A 22,747-nucleotide genomic window follows, 5' to 3' on the forward strand; every position below is an offset into this window, starting at 1 on the left:
GTATGAGGCTATGAGCAAACGCGGCTGGCCCATCAATCGTTAGTGGATGGTAGCATTTGTCCAGAGCAGATCACGGGTCACGGCTTGTACAGTGGATTAACCAAAGTTCTTTCCGAATATTTAAACCACCAGACTGAACCTCGCGAGCTGCATGCCTTTTCCGCAATCCCTAAGCAGCAGATCGAGCATATCACAAAGCGCCCACGCCACATCAAGAACATGACACTGCCGAAGCTCACACTGGCCGTCCTCCCAATTCTCTTCTTCCTCCTCCGCTGCACCACCGCCCAAGTTGAGGACGAAAAATTTCACCTGCCCTTCAAAAACCCCTTCACATCCAAAACATGCCAGAACGTCTTCCACTCCTCATTCTGCAAAGACTTCATGAACTCAATTCCTATAGGCAAGAACGGCAATCTCAAGGACGTCGGCCTCGTCGCGCTGGACCGCACCATAGCCAACGTCACCAACGTACAACGCCTAATCAAGGATCTGGTCAAGACCGCAAACGACCCAAAAGTTAAAAATGCCCTCACGGGCTGCTTGCAGAACTTCGTCGACGTCGCGCTTCAGCTTGCGGAGGCGACTGCGTCTTTCAAAACTGGGCGTCTCGTGAAGGTGATTGGGCCGGTGTTGGGCGTCGTCAACGATGTGCTTTCCTGCGACCAGAGTTTCCAGGGAGCCGGGAATTGTCCTGCGGCGCCGCCGCCGCTTGCCGATCAGAACCAAGTTATAATTTTGCTGTGCACAACTGTATTGGGCATTATCACAGCCTTGATTTAGTTTGGAGTGGTGCTGAATTTGATTCCAACATAATTTTCGCCTATTATTTCATCATCATCAATATTATTTGCTTCTGTTGAGTGCTCGCCGGCCGTGAAGGGGGTTGTTTATATATATCTTTGTTGTCTTAGGAGATATAATAACTTGTATTGCAGTTAGATTAGTAGCTTGAGTGTTAGCGGATATGATTGCTTGGCCGCCAAACATGTCATGGGGTGTTTGGAAGAAAAGAAACAAAAGGGTTCTTTGAAGGCAAGTGTGTGGAAGTAGCAACGACAGCGATCACAGGGTTTACAAAATTTATGTAGGAGTTCGCCAAGTAGGATTGAATTTTTCACCACAATCTGTTATTCATCCTGAACTCTTTTCCCTTCACACGTTTAAGCTAAGCTGGGAGAGCAATGTCCTCTTCACTTGCGTAGTAAAATTTTGTGTTCTTTCTTTCCCACAAGTATCTTTTGTTACGTATATTTGATGCTCGGAAATGAATGGAACCAAGCAAAATGGAATTGAATTTTGTTTATATTTTACATTCAATTTTTTTTTATTCTACCCCAGTCCCATCTTCATTCCATCGTACATAATGATCAAAAGTAATATTTTTAGGTTTGTGAGTAACGTTTTGAAAAATACTATAGCCAAATGGCATCTCTCTTCTCAAGGATTCAATTTATTGTGGTTGGTTGCTCATGGGACATAATAGTTCTACTCTTTTAATTTGGAATTTGTAAAATATCAAGAGAAGAAAAGTAAAATGTGATAAAAAATAGATATATAATAAATTAGTAAAAAAAAATTTGGTTTTGGATTTAATTTATTTTTAGCACATTATATAAAAACTTTATTCATAATAACATTTAATATAAAGAAAAAATATTATCACAATAAATTTATTTTTAACTTCTCTTTCTGTTTCCAAATCAATCCAAATGCAACCTTTAAAAATGGAATTCTAATGAGGGTAAAGTTAAATCCCTATCTCCTTCACCAGTTCCACAAGTCTTGTGTAAGGAAATTATCACGAAATTCTCAAAAATTTGTGAGAAACAAAATAGAGAAGAACACACGCCAAATAAAAATAATCATACGCACAAGACAGTATTTATGTGGTTCAGCAATTTGCCTACGTTCATAGAGTTATAGGGGTTTCACTATTATCAGGGAAAAATATAGAGTGCGGCAGTACAAATTTTTTTTCTTTCAAAACTGCGTCAATCCATAAACCTTAATCACAAAATAACGATTTTTATATCCTGCGCACAGGATTCACAATGGGTTATATCTGGACCCCCAGGAGGCTCGTCTATGAGCGTCACACCTTAGTCCATGGATTGGAGGCTTGGGCTTGCTCCATGGACTAAGCTTGAGTAAAAAATCTCCCATTAAAAAAATCACACATCATTATTTTGGGTCGAATCATCATCCGATCAAACACAACTAGACTCCACTAGCTTAATTAATATCTTTCGGACCTATTGAGACATTGACTTACTTTCTTACTTTTTGGCTTTGAAAATCTTTGGCTCAAACATTTTCATGAGTGACCAGGAAAATCAGCTACAGGATTTGATAATGTTATTAAAGCCCAAGAGGCGTCATCCTCACGCATAAAGAATTCTTTAGCATGTGGGTGGATGCAGCATGCATGCCCATAACAGTGTGTTGATAGACACTTTCGTGTTGGTAGACTCTGTCTCTATCATGGCGAGGACATGGATTCCACCTTTCATTTTCGTTCTTCCTGGAAAACGCGTTCAAGAAGAAAGTGGGTGGTTAGAATTTTTTGCAGCTGCATGTGGTTTGATTTTTTTCTCTATAATTGTTGGTTACCGAAAAGCAAAAAAGATAAAGAAAGCAGAAAGGGCGTGATTAACGGGTAACATTAACTATACTGATCATCTGATGACCTTTAACTTTTTTCAATCTCAGAAGTTTTTCAAATGGGCAAGTGAGTGTCCATTATTATTATTGATGACATCAATGCTTTTGTTGAGTACTCTTCTCATGGGGAATGAGAGAGTCTATATGCTTAATTCTTTTTTTGCTTTAAAAAAATTGACAAGTTCATTCTTTTCCTTTGAGGGAAGGGGATGGATTCTCCTTTGAAGGCTTCGTTGTTTTTATGGAAACGTAACGTACTAGTAGGGATTCATAGGATTCACGGGATAGCATATTTTATGATGTATGCATTTGATACATTTAAATTAATGAGATCAGCCCATAAGAGTCACGGGATAGCATATTTTATGATGTGTACATTTGATACATTTAAAGTAATGAGATCAGCCCAAGAAATTTTTTGATTTTTTTTTTAGATAACTAGAAGGGTTTTGAATAACCTTTATTACTGGACTTGCGTTTATCATAATTTCTACTTTTTAGATTGGGTTGATTTCTTTAATCCTTTTTTTTTTCTTTAATCTTGTTTGCTTATTGGTTTGTAACTGATTTTTTATTTTGGTAAAGTTTATCTCTGCTTATTTTCAGCTCTCATGCCCCTCACTTGTGATAAGCTTTCACTTTTAACTCTTTTAAGTCTTTCATGTGAAGTAATCAATCAATAGAGAAAATAATAGTACTTTGATTTGATAAAGAAGAACACCCAAGAGCTAGAACTTAATCATCAACTATGTTGTACTCCCTTTAGAAATTTTTAAAACTTTCAGAGATTGAAGCAATGCTCACTATTTGAGAACAAGAAGCTCCTGGGTTTCCTCGATATTTTGCGATTTAGAATAGCATTGTAAGTTATTCACAATATTATTCTCACATAAGCTAAAAATAATTGTTTTTACTTAGTTGACGGAATCTCCAAAAGGTTCATTTTGTTTGTTGGTGAATAAGATAAGATCCTAAGCGTGCTATGTTTCATTGTCATTTTGTTGTCTTTGTTTGTAATTTTTGTATAACTCATTATGGGTGGTGTACCTTTAAGTACAGACATGTAATCCTACTTTTTAGCATGGAAGACTTTCTAGTTAAGAATGTTATGTGCTCAAATGATGATAGGTGAATGTTGGTCAACAATGACCAACTACAATAAATTGTTAGTCTCCTTATTGTGTGATTGAATATTTGAGCTTATGTGTTGTAATTTCACTTGATTGTTTAAATTTGTTTAAAATTTTAAACACCAAATCCACCCCACCCTCTTGGATGCCACATAAATTGAACGAACATAGCCTATTGTGTGCTCCCAACATAGCTAATCGCACCAATGCTGCAAAGCCAGAACCCTTGAGTCTTTAAAGCTATGATCATATTTAAGATATTCTCAGTCCCACTGCTCCTTGGTGCACACATAACATAATTGTTATGGAGTAGAAATGAACTTGGAATTAATATCTTCAATCATATATATCAATATTTTAGAAGCCAAGAAGTAAAGTAAGACATAATGCTTAAGAGACGAACCATAAACCCTAGGGCCTTGAGACTGAGAATTTTTTTTTACAACAAAATAGGTAAATAAATTGCCTACAATTTAAAATAAAAAAATTAAGAAAATCATAATTGTAATACAAAAAAAATATATATATATCAAATATAATTTGCAAACTGCTTGTTTGTTGGTCATTTAAAAAAATACTAACTCTAATTTATTACGTAAATCATGGCAAGAGACATATACAACATTACGAAATTGAATCTATTTTCAATATCTAAGAAACAATTCTCTCAATTATTTTGGAAAAATTAAAGTTCAAGAGTTTTAGGAATCAAATTGAGGTTCGAAAGTTCTAGAAATCAATTTATATTATGACACTCCTTTAACATAACGGAAATACTACGTTTATATTCTAAATATCACTCCTTTATTTACCCACCTCTTTGCACAAATAATATTATATATATAGTACAATTATATAAGGTAATAAGTTAAAGTGTGATGTGTGATGAGTGAATATAGCACTACTTTTTGTATAAATAAGAAGTTAAATTTCTTTTAAATCAAATCTAAGTTTACCACACACATAGAGCATAAAGCCTGAAGTAAAAGCCAAAAGGCATGTTTTCTATACAAATGATAAGTCTCAACCTATATAATACCTATATTTTTTTTTCAGAATTTTGAAACCAAGTCTCAAGACATTTTAGGCATGCCTTTCTTGAGGGAGCTATTGAGCCTTTTAAATGATTTTTGATATATAACTTTTTTTTTTTTTTGCTTAGCTGGAGATATGTACCTTTATAGATATTCTACCTTACATAATAATTAAGGAATTTCGGTGTTCAGTGCAGCACTCCATCGAGCAGGTGGTGGGCTAAATTACAGAACACCGGTGTTCGAACTTCATTCTCTTGTGCAAGTCTTAAGATCCTTCATATTACTACTGTCATTGAAGAAGAAGAAGAAGAAGAAGAAGAAGAAGTAGAGAAAGAGAACTTACCTGGGTTAAGAGAGACAGAGAGCGAGAGTGAGCAAGAACCATCAGCGGTATATGCTACAATACGACAAACCGACTATGGCAAAACACTGCGGCGACAGTGGCTAAACACACAAGAAATTCCAAAACTCAATGATGTCAGGCTCATTTTTATGTGACAGAAGAAGAAGAAGAAGAAGAAGAAGAAGAAGAAGAGGAGAGCTTGCCTAGAAAACCCCACACACTTTTGTGTAGTCAACTAAATTCTCCACACTTGGATTTCGCAGCGGTGACTAGCAGCGACAAGGTGATTTGCTGCAGGAACTTTGGCAGAAGCGGCAAGCAGAAATGCATCGAGGGAGAGGGGAAGAAATTTTACTGGGACAGTCGGAGTTTTAAGGTGTGACTAAAATTTAAATTTAAATGTTAATAAAGACTGTTTATAAGGCAGGATTGGACAATAAATTAGGAGGTTAATTCTTTTTATAAGTTAATAATTAACATAAAATAATATAATTATAATTATAAGTATTGTTATTAATTCAAACCTAATTAATAATAATATTTTGGGAAATCCTAAAAAAAAATTGTGTTCGCGGCCGTGGTCGTCGCCGCCTGTTCAGTAGTCACCCCTTCATTTTCTCTTCTATTTTTCTCTCCCGGAAACCTTCATTCCTAATACATATGAAATCAACCACGGCCGTCGCCTTTGGCAGCAGCTTCAATAGCGGCACTCGCAATTTGTGATGTTACTATTCCGCTGTCCCTCTCTAATTCAAATGTTTTTGAGACTTCTAAAGTTAGGGCTTCGAAGTGGATGAAGATTCTTAATTTGAAGATGTCAAGGGTTGCCATTGCTGAGGTAGTGCAAGCTTAATTAATGGCTGGCGGTGTTTCAAGATTGGGGTTTTTCCGATAGCGATGAGCAGGAATTTCAGCGAAGACTTTAGTAGAGGATGTGGAATTAGAAATTTAAAAATGAAGCAGAAGCAGCGGCGGCGGCGGCGGCGGCGGCTAGGATGGTTGTGAAGAAGTGGTGACTGATGAATATATGAAATTGATGAAAATGATGGCGAGAATACTGGATTCTATTACAGGTATGGCCGCCTCAACTCTTATTCAGTCTGTTGTGCTTGAATGAAGGTTTTTATCGTGGATTTTTCATGGATAGGATTTCCTTTTCGATCCTTAAGCTGATTCATAAGGTTTATTTGATATTGGGATTATAATTGAGTTTAATTTTTAGCATCTTGATATGGGATGGAAACACTTTTTGTATGATTTAGGATCTGAAGATAGGGGTTTGAGGTTTAAAGATTTTGTGATTTATGTTATTTTTGATTTGTAGAAAGTTTATTTTTTGTATCGGAGGCTGTTATAGTTGTTAAATTTTGATAGTTTGTATTAAAAAATGGAGTGAAATAATAAGTTAATCTGTATAGTTATTTTATTCCCTTTACTTCTAATTGATATAATTAAGGACTTGTACTTATCATATTTGTGCAACTAAACTTGTCGCTTTATAACTGATTTTTCTTTAAGCTTTGTTCAAAACTTGGGAAACAATGGAAAATATCAATAATGTGGCTTGTCTTTGAGCATTCTCTATTTTTTTGATTGACAGAAATCCTTAAGTGATACTGTCGTATCATGCAAAATCCTTAAAAGGCATCCTAGGTTCAAGGGGAGCACACAACGTAGTTGTTTCTTTAACACATGAGGACAGGGATAGGCACTAAACCATTGGCAGCTAAGGAATGTGCTACCAGACTATGGCATAAATAAGATGATCTTTAGTGCATCATGTATTCTTAAGTTCTTGTAGAAAATGATTTTGAAAAGAACCAAAAAGAAATAAGCATTGTTGGACTCTCTAAAAACTTCTCAAGCCAAGGTAGAAGAACACTAATCCCATTACAGTTTCTTATTATGAACATGAAATGAGATGAAAATTGGACGATGTTTAAAAAATACATTTAATCTATAACAATAATGTTTCTCATTAAAAGATAGTAATCTATTTTTTCACAATAGGGTTTTATAAATCTAGCTTGTAAGTTCCACAATGATTTGGACTTTTGGAGAGGGGTTTGCATTTATGTCTGTGACTTAGCATTTTACTCTAACTTCATCTTTGGGCATACAATTGATTTTTTTTTTTTTTTTATTCAACAATGCAAGTAAGCATATATCACCCAGTTCCCAATGCTCCTACAAATTTAGGACTTGTTTAGTTGTAGACAACATTTTTCATTTTTCATTTAGTTTCCTAAGAATTGCAAGAAGGTTAGCTGATCTTTTAGTTTTCCAACATTTTTATAAAATAAAAAACAAGAAAAAGTAGTGCTTGCTTGTGGAAATAGTTTTATTTTTTATTTTTAAATAATTACAAAAATGCCACCTTGTTTTTCAATTTTCAAAATTTATACAAAAAATTTAGAAAACGTCTTATTATTGTTTTCTAGATTTCTAACTTCTTACTTTGCATTAGAGAACATGGAATTCAAATTGTGGAATTTAATGGGTGGACTATGTATTGAGTTTCTTGTAAGTCTACACAAATCCAAATCCAAGACCCCAAAATTTTTTATCCTAAACACTAGTTTATATAATTTTTAGAAAATTAAAAGACAAGTTGTCCATTTTGTAATTATTTTGTAATCTAAAACTACAACAACAACAAAACCCAGCCTTAGTCCCACTAGGTGGGGTCGGCTATATGAATCATTTTCCTCCAAATTATGCAATCATGAACCATTTCTTTTGATAGATTCAAGGATATTAAATTCTTACTATCTTTTCCCAAGTTAGTTTAGGTCTACCCCAACCCCTTCTACTTCCCCCCACAGTAATTAAGTCACTCTTACTCATAGGTGCACTATGTGGCCTACGTTACAAGTGTCCATACCATTTGAGTCATCCCTTCCTTATTTTATCTTTTATAGGAGTTACACCTAACTTACCACGAATATGTTCATTCCTTAATTTATCTTTCAATGTTATACCACTTATCTAGCTAAGCATTCTCATCTCGGCAACTTTTACTTTTTGGATATTATGTTTTTTCATCGCTCAACATTCCGATCCATATAGTATAACTAATTGGTCTTATAGCTGTCCTATAAAACTTTTCTTTCAATTTTAAGGGTATTCTATGATCACGGAGCACACTTGAATCACTTCTCCATTTTACCCAACTTGCTTTAACTCTATGCATTACATCATCTTCAATTTCTCCTTCATCTTGCATAATAGATCCAAGGTATCGAAATCTAAAAGTGCTATTTATTTCTTCATTATCAAGTTTAACTTTGTCTCAAATATTTCTCCTATCATTACTAAAATTATATTTCATATATTCTGTCTTATTTCTACTTATCCTAAAGTCTCTAGATTCCAAAACTTTTTTCCATAATTCTAACTCAGCCACTACTCTGTCCCTAGTTTCATCAATTAATATAATATCATCTGCAAACAACATATACCATGGAACCTCCTTTTGAATACTCTTAGTAAATTGGTCCATTACTAAAGCAAAAAGATAAGGACTCAAAGCAAATCCTTGATGTACGCCTATGGTGATTGGAAATTCTCTAGTTTCTCCATCTATAGTCCTTACAGTAGTCATCACTCCATTGTACATATCTTTAATGACATCGGTATACCTACTACATAAACCTTTTTTTTTTTTCTAAAACCCACCATAGAATTTCTCTAGGTATCCTATCATATGCTTTTTCAAGGTCAATAAATATCATATGCAAGTCCCTCTTCTTTTCCTTAAATTTTTTCATTAATCTTATTAAAAGATAAATAGCTTTTGTGGTAGATGTCCCAGACATAAAACCAAATTGATTTTCTGAGACCTTCGTTTCTAACCTTAATCTTTGTTCAACTACTCTTTCCCATAGTTTTATCGTATGACTCATAAGTTTAATTCCACGATAGTTATTACAATTTTGAATATCACCTTTATTTTTGTATATAGGCATTAAAGTACTTTTCCTCCATTCATTTGGCATTTTTTTAGTTTTTATAATTGTATTAAATAAATTAGTTAACCATATAATTTCGTTATCACCTAAGTATTTCCAAACTTTAATTGGGATGTTATTAGGTCTCATAGCTTTCCAATTTTTTTATCGTTTTTAGTGCAAATTTAATTTCGTTAACTCTAATTTTGCGAATAAATCTCATATTTTTAGTCTTTTCCTCATTTGATAATTCCAAGTTTAAGCCTTCTATTTGGTTTTCATTAAACAACTTACTAAAGTAACTTCGCCATCGTTCTTTAATGTCTTCGTCCTTAACCAAGACAATATCATCCTTACTTTTTATACATTTTACATTTCCTAAGTCCTTACTTTTCCTTTCTCTAGCTTTAGCAAGTTTAAATATATCTCTTTCTCCTTCTTTTGTACTTAATCTATCATACAAACTATTAAATGATCTATATTTAGCTTCACTAACGGTCTTTTGTGCATCTTTTCTTGCCTCCTTATAATTTTCAAAGTTATCTATATTTCTACATTTTTGCCATGTTTTATACCAAATTCTTTTTGTCTTTATGATTTTTTGTACATCTTTATCCCACCACCAATTCTCTTCCCACCCCCAATTCTCTTTGCTATTCGAGAATCTTCCCTTCGATTCACCTAAAATCTCTTTTGCTATCTTTTTAATAGAGTTAGCTAATCTAGTCCAAAGAGTATTTGTATCTATCCCATGCTCTATGATCCAAATCCCATCTTTGATCATTTTATCTTTAAATTTTATTATATTTTCTTCTTTTAGGTTCCACCATTTAGTTCTCTTACACTGGTTTATTTTATCTTTTTTCTTTCATTTTTTAATACATATATTTAACACTAAAACTTTATTTTGTATGGTTAGGCTTTTACCTGAAATAACTTTACAATCCTCACATGATAAATGATCTGCCCTCCTAGTTAAAAAAAAAATCTATCTGACTTCTATTTTGTCTACTTTTAAGGTTATTAGGTGTTCTTCTCTCTTCTTAAAGCAAGTATTCATTATACTAAAATCATATGACATAGCAAAGTCTAAGATCATCTCCCTAAGCTCATTTTTGTCTCCATATTCATATCATTTATGTATCATCTCATAATTTTTATTATTTCTTCCAACATGTCCATTCAGATCCCCTCCTATATATATTTTCTCAGTCACTGGTATGCCTTGTATAATACCATCCATATCTTCCCAAAATTGTTTCTTAAGATTTTCTGCTTAACTGACTTGAGGAGCATAAGTAATAATGATATTTATTATCTCTTGTCCTAATACCATTAATACCATCTTGATTTTTATGATTCTATCCCCTACTCTAGTTACATCCACAACGCCATCTTTTATGTTTTTATCTATAATAATGCCTACTCCATTCTTATATTTTTCTTTTCCAATGTACCAAATTTTAAATCCTGATTTATCAATTTCTCTAACTTTCTCCTCCACCCACTTAGTGTTGGTTTTTTGAGTTAAATCCCTGTTTTGATGCTGACAAACCACCAGTATGTGTGCATTTAGTGTGTAAACAAGTTTTCATTTCAGTACGAACATAAGATTCCGAAAAATGGAAGTCAAGACGGGACTTAAAGCGTATTCACAGCTTGGCGTATCCCATGAAGAAATAGCAAAAGACAAAGAAATTTATTGTATATGTATTGCATTTAATTTTTTATCTTAAGTCTGTAATAATGCATGCATCTGCATGATATTGATTGTATGCTCAGATGACCATAGAATGACCTTAGGGATGATCGACCGACGCTGGAATTCTTGGGTTAGCTCAAAATGACCTTAGAAAAACCCTAGGTCCTTGCACAAACACTTAGGATAAGTCCCCATTATCATATATGCAATCAGGGGAAATTTATATTTAAAAACAGGACTTAGAACCTAAAATGATAGAGCTTCGGGCGACCGAACCTTGGCATTGAAAATGCCTCGGTCGACCGAACGAGTAGAAAGTCAAATTGTTGACCTATCTTTGAGCGAGAAAAAATAAAATGAACTAAGTGTTCTCGGTTGACCGAACTTTTAATGTTGACTTTTCCATCTGCCCCAGGCGCCCGAACTTCACATTCAAATTCACCTCAGGCGACCGAATGTTGAAGTTCGGTAAACCGAAGTTTTGATCAAGCGACCAAACCACGACCAGGTTGGAAAATCGCCTAGTTTAGCCACCCGAACCTGTCCTCAGGCACTTGAACATGAAAAATACACTTTTCTTTATGTGTCTGTTCGGGGGCGACCGAATCTCTCAGGTTGCCATATTTTTTTACTGTAGGTAATTAAGGGTAATTGGAGTTAAAATTTGATTAAGCATTTTTAGTAATACCTAGCATGTCTCAAAGGTCATATTTTTCGTAAAAACTATATACCCCTTCATTTGTCAAAATTAGCAACTTTGATTAGAAAATTTTTTTTTTCTAATTTTATCCTAATCAAAGTTCCCCCTAAACATATTTCTATTAAAAAATCTTTTTGGGGTTATATTTTATACTCTCCATTCTCTTCCATTCATTATTTTGAAAATCTTTTGAAGAGAACATTTTATTTTGGGCATCTATTTCTTGCATTCATAAGCATTTACTCTCATGTACTCTTTCATTTCTGAAAATCATTTTGAGAGTAAACTTAAAGGTTTCTCCTGATTATTTTCTTTGTAGATATTTTTTGGAGAAACTTTTTCTTGTGCTTGTGAACAATTTTACACATCATTTTCAAACCAAAAACCATGCATACTCATTTGTGCAAAAATTCATTTAGGAGCAAAACCCTAGGTTCTCCAGTTACACCTTGATAAAATATTTTTTAGAAAATCTTATTAGGGTTTAAATCTTTGAAGCATTTATTGTATACATTATCTTTCAAAGATTGAAAATTTATTTTAAGAAAAATGTCCTTTCTCTATTGAGCATTATTTCATATCTTTAGAGAGTCATGTTTTATGAGCTTATGTGTACATCTATGCTTGTATTTTCAGAAACACTATTATGTACAAAAATGATGTTTGTGTATCAGTTGGGTTCAGCCCGAAAATTGAACTTGAGAGTTTTAGCCTCGTAAGTGAGACCGGTTGGGTTCAGTTCGAAATTGAATTGGGAAATCTCAACCCCGTAAGTGAGACCGGTTCGGTTCAACTCGGAAATTAAACTACGGTTTTCCTCGTCCCGTGAGGAAAGGATGTAAACGGTTTCTGCTCTGCCCGTTTAAGTGAGCAGGGATAGTGCAATCCTTGGGAGGTATGCACAATGCGGGGACGTAGGCTGATTTGGCCAAATCTCGATAACAAATATCGTGTGTTCCTTTCTTCCTATCTCATTTACTTTCCCCACTGTAATTTTCATATGTGTATGTTTGTCCATTTACAGTTATAATTATTTGCATTCACATATTCATTTAAATGAGATATGATGCACATGTATGTTGGCACACAATGTTTTATCATTTTACATACATGTTTTTGTGTTGTATGGGATATAACATGTGGTGAATCAACGCAAATGTTTAAATTAGCGAAAAATGTTTTCAATGTCCAATTCACCCCCCCTCTTGGGATTACACCAATGCTAACACTTAGTTTCTTGAAGGCAAATTATATTAGTTCTTCTTCTGATCATTGTATCCACACTTTCCATGCTTTTACCTGTAAGTGTCCCTATATTCTAAGTTGCTAATCTAATCCTAATTTCTTGAACTAACGTCTTTACCTGCCCACGTCTAGAATGATGCAGGAACCCTCGCATCTTTGACACCGTACCCAGGCTCCGACATGGCGCGTCGCTTCGGGGCGAAGACCTAGCCCACCCATGCCCACTTTTCGCTACACCCAGGTGGTTCAAGTGCAACGCGTCACTCGTAGGAGACGCCCCAGCAAATATTTGGTAAGGATTCATATCATAGTGATGTGACAAATTTTATGTTGTCTGTCAACTACCTAACGCAACTCTCCTCCTTTACCCGGGCTTGGGACCGGCTGTGTGTGAAAACTAAAAAATAAAAAAAAATTATTTTGTCCAACTAAAACAAACTCTTTATTTTGTACCTTTATAATATGAATCTTAGCAAACTAAACAATAAGTTAAATTTTTTTATTATTCTTTGAAATACTAAAAAATAAAAAATGGAAAATATTTTTCATAACTAAATGACCCTTGATGTCTTTTTCATTGTTTTGTGGCTGCATTTTGTTAAAAACTTCAAATTTGCATAGCATAATTATTTGAAAAGTACACATCTGCTTCAAAAAATAATAAAGATAATTGTTGTCTGAAAGGGCTCCAATTCCTTGTTTTTGTACATATATTTCTTGAGTAGCTGTCTGCAAAATTTCAATTCCAGGAATACATTCCCATTGGAATAAAAAGAATGTAAAAGAAATTAAAAGCATATATTTAGACTCAAATTATAAAACAAAACATTAATTTTAGCATGCAATTTCCTTCTAAATATATTACAAATATTTGAGAACAAATGCCAATATATTACGTTCCTGATGCCATATCTGGAGCCCAAAAGCAATTAAAATGCCATATCTGGAGCCAAAAAGCAATTAAAAAAAAAAAAATCATATTTTCAGTCAAGGGTGCAAAGCTTGTCATCAAATTATTGCTGAAAAAACACAACTGCCCTTGATGGGAGCTTTACCTAGAACAATAAACAGTTTCATTGTCTCTAAGTGTATAAATCCATAAATTAAGAAAAAATAGGCTTTGTGCTTCAAAAGACCCATATAGATTTAGGATTATTGATGAACCCAACATGTGAATATGGATCAAACCTAGCCCCCTCCATGAGACATGTTTGTTAAATTAGACAAACTGTTGGGACAGGCAGGATTTACATAGTCTTGTATCACATTCGAACCACTGCCGTGCATGGCCAGCAAAGATGACGAAACCTCCACCCTTGAGCTACAACTATCAACCCCTTGAGATTTGGCCACTACAATACCAACCCCTATAGAATGCAGCTGCAATACCAAGAACACCCTTAGCAAAAAACCTCATATAGGCACAAAATCGTATGCACAGTAAAATCTACCTTATTATTGTCCCTTTTACCCTTCATGTTTTTATAATATCGAGATAGAGATATCAATGTCCATATTGACATGCACGTTCATGATACAATTCAAGGAGAATCCTGTTTGTCTAGCTGCGCTCTAGCACTATTATCATGGTTCCTTATTATAATTATTTTTTTATAATGCGAATTCACGATGACATTTTTGAACACTGGTAGTCCTAATCTAGATAATAGTTGCAACTTTAACCTACAAAGTTCGTACATACAGGCATATAGGAATTCTTCTGTCCAACTTTGCTTTTCCATGTATTACAAAATTGCTTATTGTTGCCTCAAATGTATTACCATTAGCATTCTGCAATGACGTGTGTTTTTTTTTTTTAATTATTCAATAACAGTACATAATTGTACATTTAACATATGCAATTGGTAGTGACTTACTGCATAAATTTTGTTGTAAAATAACTTGGATCATGGCTCCTTCCAAACATTGGCAAGGATTTCTTGGTTTGAGGTTGTGGAAAGGGGATGGGAGGGGTTTAGATTCATGAAGAAGTTAAAAAGGTTGAGAGAAAAATTGAAACAATGGAATAAGGAGGTGTTTGGAATTATTAGGATTAAAAAGCTAGCATTTTAGGTGAATTGGAAGAGATAGATAGAAAGGAAGAAAACATTACTCTTTCAAGGGAGGAAGATGTTAGAATGTTTTCTTTGAAGAATGAGTTGGAAGATATGATTTTCAAGGAACTGAGATGTTGGAGGCAGAATAAGAGTTTAAATGGGTAAGAGAGGAAGATTGTAATAATATATTTTTTCGTAGGATAGCCAATGGGAAAATGTGAAAGAATTTGATTAGGAATTTGGTGGTGGATAGAGGGGTTATTATGCTCGAATACTGCCAAGATGGCCTCTGAGATCACTGATTTCTAGCACAACTTGTTTTTTGAGGAGAATTAGAGTAGACCAGTAGTGGAAGGTTTGGAGTGGGATCCTTTGTTTGTTGTCAAGTTAGGTTGGTTAGAGCTTTTGAGGAAAAGGAAGTTAGATCTACAGTTTTTGGAATGTAAAGGGATAAAGCTCTTGGCTAGATGGTTTTAATTTAGTTTTTTATCAAGATTGTTTGCCGGTTGTGAAGAATGACTTGATGAAGGTTTTCAATGAATTTTAAGGGAATGGGGTTGTAAGTAAGAGTATTAATTCTACCTTTATTACTTAGTGCCGAAGAAAAGTAGGTCGATTAAGATTTTTTATTAGAGGCCCATTATTTTAGTATCCAATGTGTATAAAATAAATCACCAAAGTACTAGCTAATACATTGACTGGGGTGTTTGACAATACTATTTCTAAGGCCGAAAGTGCTTTTTGGGGGGGGGGGGGGGGGGGAGATACAAATTGTGATGCCATTTTGGTTGCAAATTAAGTTGTTGAGGCCATGAGAAGGAAGAAGAAGGGTTTCATTTTTAATCTGGATTTTGAAAAAGCTTATTACTGAGTGTGTTGGAGCTTTCTGGATAGAGCGAATATGGATGAAAGGTTGTATGTCTAACATGTTTTACACGGTGATAGTGAATGGGAAGACTCAATCTTGGTTTAGGGCCATGAGAGGGATTGGACAAGGGGATCCTCTTTCCTCTTTTTTCTTTGTTCTAATGGCGGATGTTTTGAGTAGGCTGATTGATAGGGCAGTGGGTAGAGGTTTAGTGAAAGGTTTGGAAGTGGGGAGGGAGGAGATTATGGTCTCACGCCTTCAATTTGCTGATGGTACTATCTTTTTCTTGGAGGATCATAGGCCTTCTTTTCTGAATATATTGGGGCTTCACCATATTTTGAAAAGATTTCAAGGTTTAAGATTAATATGGGGAAGAGTGGTATTGTAGAAATTAACATGCTTGCAGAGTATGTTAGAGAGTTATCTTTGGAGGTAGGGTGCATCAAGTTGGAGTGGTTGTTGTCCTATCTAGGGTTCCAGTGGTTGAGTGTCCAAGAGTCTAGGTGGGTCGAAAGGAGCTCTTTTTTGCTTGGGAGGCAGGATTACTCTAATCCAAGCTTGTCTTTCTAGTATCCCGTTGCATTTTCTTTCTATTTTTAGAATTCTAGTGGGTGTTGCTAATAAGATTGAGAGAATTATGAGAGATCTTCTTTGGTCAGGGGTTGGGGGTTTTAGGGATTTGGTGAGTTGGGATGTTGTTTGTACGTCTAAACAGGGGGGCCAGATCAGGTCTTGAAAATTTGGTGTCTAAAAACATGGCTCTTTTAGCCAAATGGCTTCAGAGGTTCCCTTGAGAGGATTCTTCTTTGTGGCATATAGTTGTTAAAAGCAAGTTTGGAGTTAACGAGAATGGGTGGAATACAAATTTTGGGTCTAGATGTTCTTTAATAAGTTTGTGGAAAGCTATTTCTCAGATTTACCCTCTCTTTGTTCCCCATAACTAAATTTGTTTTATGTAAAGGGTGTAATTCGTTTTTGGAAAGACCTTTGGTTGGGGAATATTGTCTTCTCCACCTCTTTTCCTTGCCTAATTTTATTGAGCTCGGGATAAAATGATCCTATTTCCTCTTTCCTTGTTGATCCCGATGGTCCTTCACCTTCTTAGAATTTTCATTTTAGGGGATCCTTGAATGATAGGGGAACACGAGTTATCTTCATTGTTGGGCCTATTGAATAATTGTTGGGTATCCCCAAAAGTTGATAGTCAATCTAAGCTGTTGGACCCCTCGGGGGTCTATTTCTTGCAAATCTTTTTGCAAATTCTTGGTTAGCACTGATTTTTCTCTCTCCCCCCTCCTTTTCCACCCAAAATCAAAACTTTTATTTGGTTGGTTGTGCTTAAATACTAATGACTTGCTGCATATTGGGATGCCTTTAATGGCTTTCTCTCTAGCTATATGCATGATTTGTTTTACCTGCTCAGTATCTGCTCCACATCTTTTCTTGCATTGACATTTTGCATGGAAGGTTTGGAACAAGTTATTCAGTTATTCTAGAGAAAGTTAGATTTCTCCATGGACAGCGGAGGAGTTTTTGGCAATATCTTTTCTTGGATTTGGTAGGAAGAAGGAAGGAAAAGTACTATGGATTAGTGCTTTATCTGCAGAATTTTGGGGTTTGTAGAAGGAACAATACTCACATATATTTTTTGGGAAGAAATTAGCATTTTTGTTGGTGTAAGAGAAGATTCATTTTTTGGCTTCTCTCTGGTGTGCGGGTATTGGTAATTTCAAAGGGATATACTTTTCAGATATTCAGCGGGATTGGTATTCTCTGTTGACTTTCTCAGGCTGTCTGATTTCCTTGGGTTTGTTTTTTCCCCTTGGGGTTTCCCAAACTTTTAGGAAATATTTTTTCTCCTGATTGTACATTCGTATTCTATCTAATGAATTTCAAACTATTCAGGAAATGTCTCTTCTCCTGATTGTACATTCTTATTCTATCTATTGAATTTCGAACTATTCAAGATTGAGACATGTAGCATGCGCTTCTTCTTCCTTTGCATAAAAATTGTCTTTCTCAAAGGTCTTAGTCTCTGTTTTCTGTTTGGAACTTCAATTTATAAGCCATTCATCAATGATGGCTATTCTGCAAGCAATGTGCCAGGCAAAAAGTTCCTTGGAAAAATTATGGGAAACTTTTTGAGATCATAGGAAACTCAAAAATTGCAATTTCCTTCAAATTCAAAATTGTTTTTCACTTCTGTTTTACTTGTACAATTTCTTCCTTTCTCCAATCCTTGTACAATTTTGAAAAAAGTTCAATCCTTGCAGCAATTTCTTGGGAGTTATGGAGGGGGAGAAATTCTATGAATTTTGAAAGAAAAACTTCTAATTCTTCTGAGGTTATTCGAAAATCTCTTAGCAGTTTATTTCATTGGACCATATCAAATTCCAGTTTTTTCCAACATGGAATAGAAAGAATTTGTGGATTTCTGCTCTACCAGTGCTCTATAACCTATATCAAGAAGCTTCTTGGAGGCTGAAGTTCAGGATGCAGCAATCACACACGCTTTGCCTAAAATGATTTTTTTATTTTCTGTTTTTGTCAAACAAGTTATGATCCTAATGCTGTAATGATTGTTATATGCTCCTACAGATGCTCAATTAGGACTAATTAGCCTACTGTAGAAAGGTTGTTCTGTTGCAATGCTGCTTCGGGTGGCACATGCGGGTTGCTTAAGCTCCATTGCACCTTTCTTTCTCTGAATGTTCACCATTACCTTTTAAAAAAAGAAATTAAAAAAAAAACCATCTATGCTTTTTTTTTTTTTTTTAAGAGGTAAAAGAAATTTTATTCAGGGAAGGCCTGGAAGACCAATCAAGTGGCTTGATGAATCAAACTAGGAATTGTAGTAAAAGATCAAGATATGCGGAGACGGCCCAGACACGTTATGCACCAAGGGTGGAACATAAATACAAGAATTCAGCCCAATCCAAGGAGTAAAAGGTGGGATTAGTGCTACTCCAATGGAAGAGATTGTGAGTTGCTTCCTTTTGAGTGTTGAGAAGTTCTAGCTTTTGAGTAATTTGGTAACCGCACTCTGCATACATCAACTAAGGTTGAGTAATTGAAACACACCGGCTCAGATCAGTCTACTGAAGTCACAGTGCAACGGCAAGTGATCAATTGATTCACCATTATGTTTAAAGAGCCGATGGAATGATGCCACTTTCCAACCCTTTTTTGGCAGATTGTCGATTGCAAGGATTCTGTTCAATGAGGAGAACCAGACGAAGAGAGAAACCTTTTGAGGAATCAAGTGCTCCAAAGAGTTCTGGAGGAAATTTTATCCTGCCTTCCGAACCTTTGTGCAATCAAATGGGAGCAGAGGTTGTTAGCTAAGAACTAACTGCTTCAGGCAATCCAAGTGCAGATGTCCTCATTCAATGTTGAAAGATTAATGGAATATGACAGATTCCATTGGGCTACAATTGCGGTGTGCTCAGAACCTCTGGGAGCTCTGGCAAGAGTCAGATTCCAAAAAGTGTTGCCATGTGCTCTATATCTAAAATATAATTCACCTTTGCTTCCTGCAGGCTGCCATAGAGAAGATGTTGGGTGCTATGAAAAGAAATGAAGATTGTATACAGTGTATGAATTAAATGGGAATATAAGGAAAGCTGTATATTATTTTTTTTGAAAGATACTGGTACACTATTTATTCTTTATTTTATTTTATTTTTTACACAAGCTCTTTTTATAAAGCTCTTTCCCGACTTACATTAATAAAGGCAGCTTCCACGCAATTCTGCCAACTACAACACCTTCTACACTTTTCCTCACACACATGACAATAATACACAATAAGTCAATTTCTTTTTTTTGTTGGTAAAAAAAAAAAAGAAATCTAACTTCACGATCAAAGTTTCGCTCATAAGATTGTTTTGACCATAGAGGTGAAGAATTGGACAAGATTCTCTCCGCCAAAAATCAAGCTACTATAGTCCTCGACACAATCTCAAAGGGGGATTAATTAGAGGAAAAAAACAAAGGTCTTACTTGCAAAATTTTAATTTACATTCTACTATATAATTTTGTTGTTTGTAATTTATTTATTTATTTATTACATTTTTCGTCACCCTACAAAGTCCAAAGGGTGCGAGATTTGTAGCGTAAACACTAAAATTTCAAAAAAGAAAAGAAAGAATATATATATATATATATATATATGTATGTATGTATGTATATATGTATGTATGTATATATGTACACACTTTGTAGGAGTATAAGTGATAAAAATACATATGTATAAAAATACACTCTCTGGGCATATAAAAATAAAAAGATACAAAATTTAAGGAAAATCACACTCGATTCTGGATTTGCAACTTTCGTCAAAAGCATTGCCACGGAAGTTGAGAAAGTTGTCGCCAAACTTAAAAATTCGCCGGATTTGCAATTTTCGTCAAAAGCACCGTCGTCGAAATTGAGAAAGTCGTCGCCAAAATTGAAATTCACCAGACCTTCAACTTTCGTCAAAAGCACTTGCAAGACCTCAAATTGGTGTTTGATAGGCTTCGAAAGTACCAACTAAAGATGAATCTGCTTAAATGCGCATTTGGTGTCACGTCTGGCAAGTTTCTCGGCTTTATTGTACGCCATCGCAGCATCGAAGTTGACCAGTCAAAGATCGATGTCATCCAAAAAATGCTAGAGCCCAAGAATTTGAGAGAGTTGCGAAGTCTACAAGGAAGGTTGGCATACATCTGATGCTTCATCTCTAATCTAGCAGGACGATGTCAACCCTTCAACCAATTGATGAAAAAGAAAAAAAAAAAAAAAAGAATTGAGAAAAGCTTGCGAGCTTACCGTTAGGCGAAGTCAATTGCTTCTCCTTCTTGAGATCTTCACAAATCTTCAAAGCCTTCGATTTCATCCTCACAAAACTACCCTGAATCAATCTGCTGAACATGTCTGCCACTGAAGTCTCTTCCATCAACTCCACCAAAGTCTCCCCTAACCCCAGCAAAAGCACAAGACTTGCATCTTATTTAATACCAAAGAAAGAAGAAAAGTAATAGAAAAAAGAGAACAAGAAAAAGAAAAAAGAAAAAAAAAAAAAAAGCCTCCCTCCACGTAGCTACTTCAATTTGGTGGCTCTCTCTCTCTCTCTCCCCATCATTTCTATTCCATCTTTTTTTTTATTCTTTCTTTTCTTCTATATATATATTTTCCAAAATTTTAGTGTTTACAAATGCCCCTACTTCAAGTCTCGGTGTGGCGCGTAACTCATGACGTGATTCGAACTGAGTCTTGAAGTTCTGCAATTTCTCTGCCCATGGAGTCTTTGAGAGAGCTTTGTGCTCGGGATGCCAAGATCATGCACTGTTAAGAAGAACTCAAGGCGCTTGTCTGTCTTTTCATCACTTGTGCTTTAAATGTAATTAATCTCCTTCTTTGGTCACCACTTGGGTTGGTGGCCTAGCGGCAAGGAGCTTGTCGTGCCTCTAAGAGGTCACGGGTTCGAGTTTTCGGCTCCCCCCGCTTCGCCCAAGTGGTCTCATGCCCTGGATTTACTTCAGGGGTAAGTTAGGCATAGCTAATGATTATCCACCTACAAGGCTCTCATTTTTTACTACTATAGTAATTTTTTTTTTCTTTTTTATTTTGTTTTTTTTCTTTTTAAATCATTTTAGATAAATTGAGACAAATCAAATCTTTCATGTCTCTGTCTAACAAATGCGTTGGGGCCCGAGTATGAGGCTTAGGTCAACGCCAGCATCGGTCACTGCTACTTGCTCTTGACCTCTTCCGACAGCGATAGACTCTGGTGATGTCACCAGCATAAGTCGGGAAAAGCTGAAGAGTACGTCCTTTTGCAGCATGGAAGGCTTCTTGAAGATCGTCGTCATAGGACAGAGTTGGGTCGATGCACCGCTCGATACATATACTACAAAGATACATTGTATCGAAGATCCTTCGATGGACTCTTCTTACAATGCTTAAGTGGAGACGAGGTGAAGCAGGCTTTAGAAGAAGCTCACTCTTGCGTGTGCGGCGCACATCAATCCGGACTGAAACTTCACCATAAAATCAAAAGGATGGGGTACTATTGGCCCACAATGGTTTATGATTCCATGGAATACACTAAGACCTCTCAAGCGTGTCAATTCCATGCAAACTATATACATCAACCACCAGAGCCTTTACACCCCACTGTAGCATCCTGGCCCTTTGAAGCATGGGGCCTCGACTTGGTCGGACCACTGCCAAAGTCCTCCCTTGGCCACCTGTATATATTGGCAGCTATAGATTACTTTTCTAAATGAGCCAAAGCAATCCCGCTTAGAGAGGTGAAGAAGGAGTACGTTGTGAACTTTATCAGGACCCACCTGATCTATCGTTATGGTATTCCCTAGTTCATCGTTACCGACAATGGGAAACAGTTTTACAACAACTTGATGGATAGACTCTGCGAGAAGTTCAACTTCAAACAATACAAGTCTTCTATGTACAACGCTCATGCTAATGAGTTGGCTGAAGCATTCAACAAGACCCTTTGCAACTTAGTGCGCAAAGTAGTCTCCAAAACAAAACGGGATTGGCATGATAGGGTTCTCAAAGTGTTATGGGCATACCGCATGACTTATCGAACACCTACCCAGTCAACGCCCTATGCCCTTGTTTACAGTGTTGAAGTTGTTCTCCCACTTGAGAAAAAGATACCATCGGTCCACATGGCGATCCAAGAGGCCTCAATGAGGAAGAAAATGCATGCCTACGACTAGAAGAGCTGGAGGCTCTAGATGAAAAAAGGCTCCAAGCACAACAACAACTAAGTGCTACCAGGCTTGACTCGTCAAGGCCTTCAACTGCAAGGTTTGCCCGCGATCATTCCAACTTGGAGACTTAGTCCTCACGGTACGACAACCTATCAATTTGAAACACCGGCTTGGCGATAAGCTCACTTCCAAATGGGATGGTCCATACTTGGTAAAAGAAGCCTACACAAAAAATGCTTACATGCTACTCGACCACGGAGGCATTGGCATTGGCCCTGTAGTAACCCAAACCAAGAAAATAAGAAATAAATAAAAGAAAAGGGAAA

The 22,747-nt window shown here is 35.8% G+C and overlaps 1 protein-coding gene and 1 long non-coding RNA gene across 2 annotated transcripts; both read left to right on the forward strand.

Moving 5' to 3' along the window:
* The first annotated feature begins 219 nt into the window (after positions 1-219).
* Positions 220-783, forward strand: LOC131153964 (uncharacterized). The gene has a single exon (XM_058106408.1). It carries the CDS (start codon positions 220-222, stop codon positions 781-783), a length of 564 nt encoding a protein of 187 aa, XP_057962391.1.
* A 4,238-nt stretch (positions 784-5,021) lies between these two features.
* LOC131154172 (uncharacterized) lies at positions 5,022-19,403 on the forward strand. Its single transcript, XR_009136383.1, has 3 exons — positions 5,022-6,247; positions 12,904-13,063; positions 18,498-19,403. It is a non-coding gene; the product is annotated as an uncharacterized LOC131154172 (long non-coding RNA).
* Positions 19,404-22,747: the final 3,344 nt, after the last annotated feature.

Source organism: Malania oleifera, chromosome 4 (genome assembly GCF_029873635.1).
Source record: "Malania oleifera isolate guangnan ecotype guangnan chromosome 4, ASM2987363v1, whole genome shotgun sequence".
NCBI classification, from domain to species: domain Eukaryota; kingdom Viridiplantae; phylum Streptophyta; class Magnoliopsida; order Santalales; family Ximeniaceae; genus Malania; species Malania oleifera.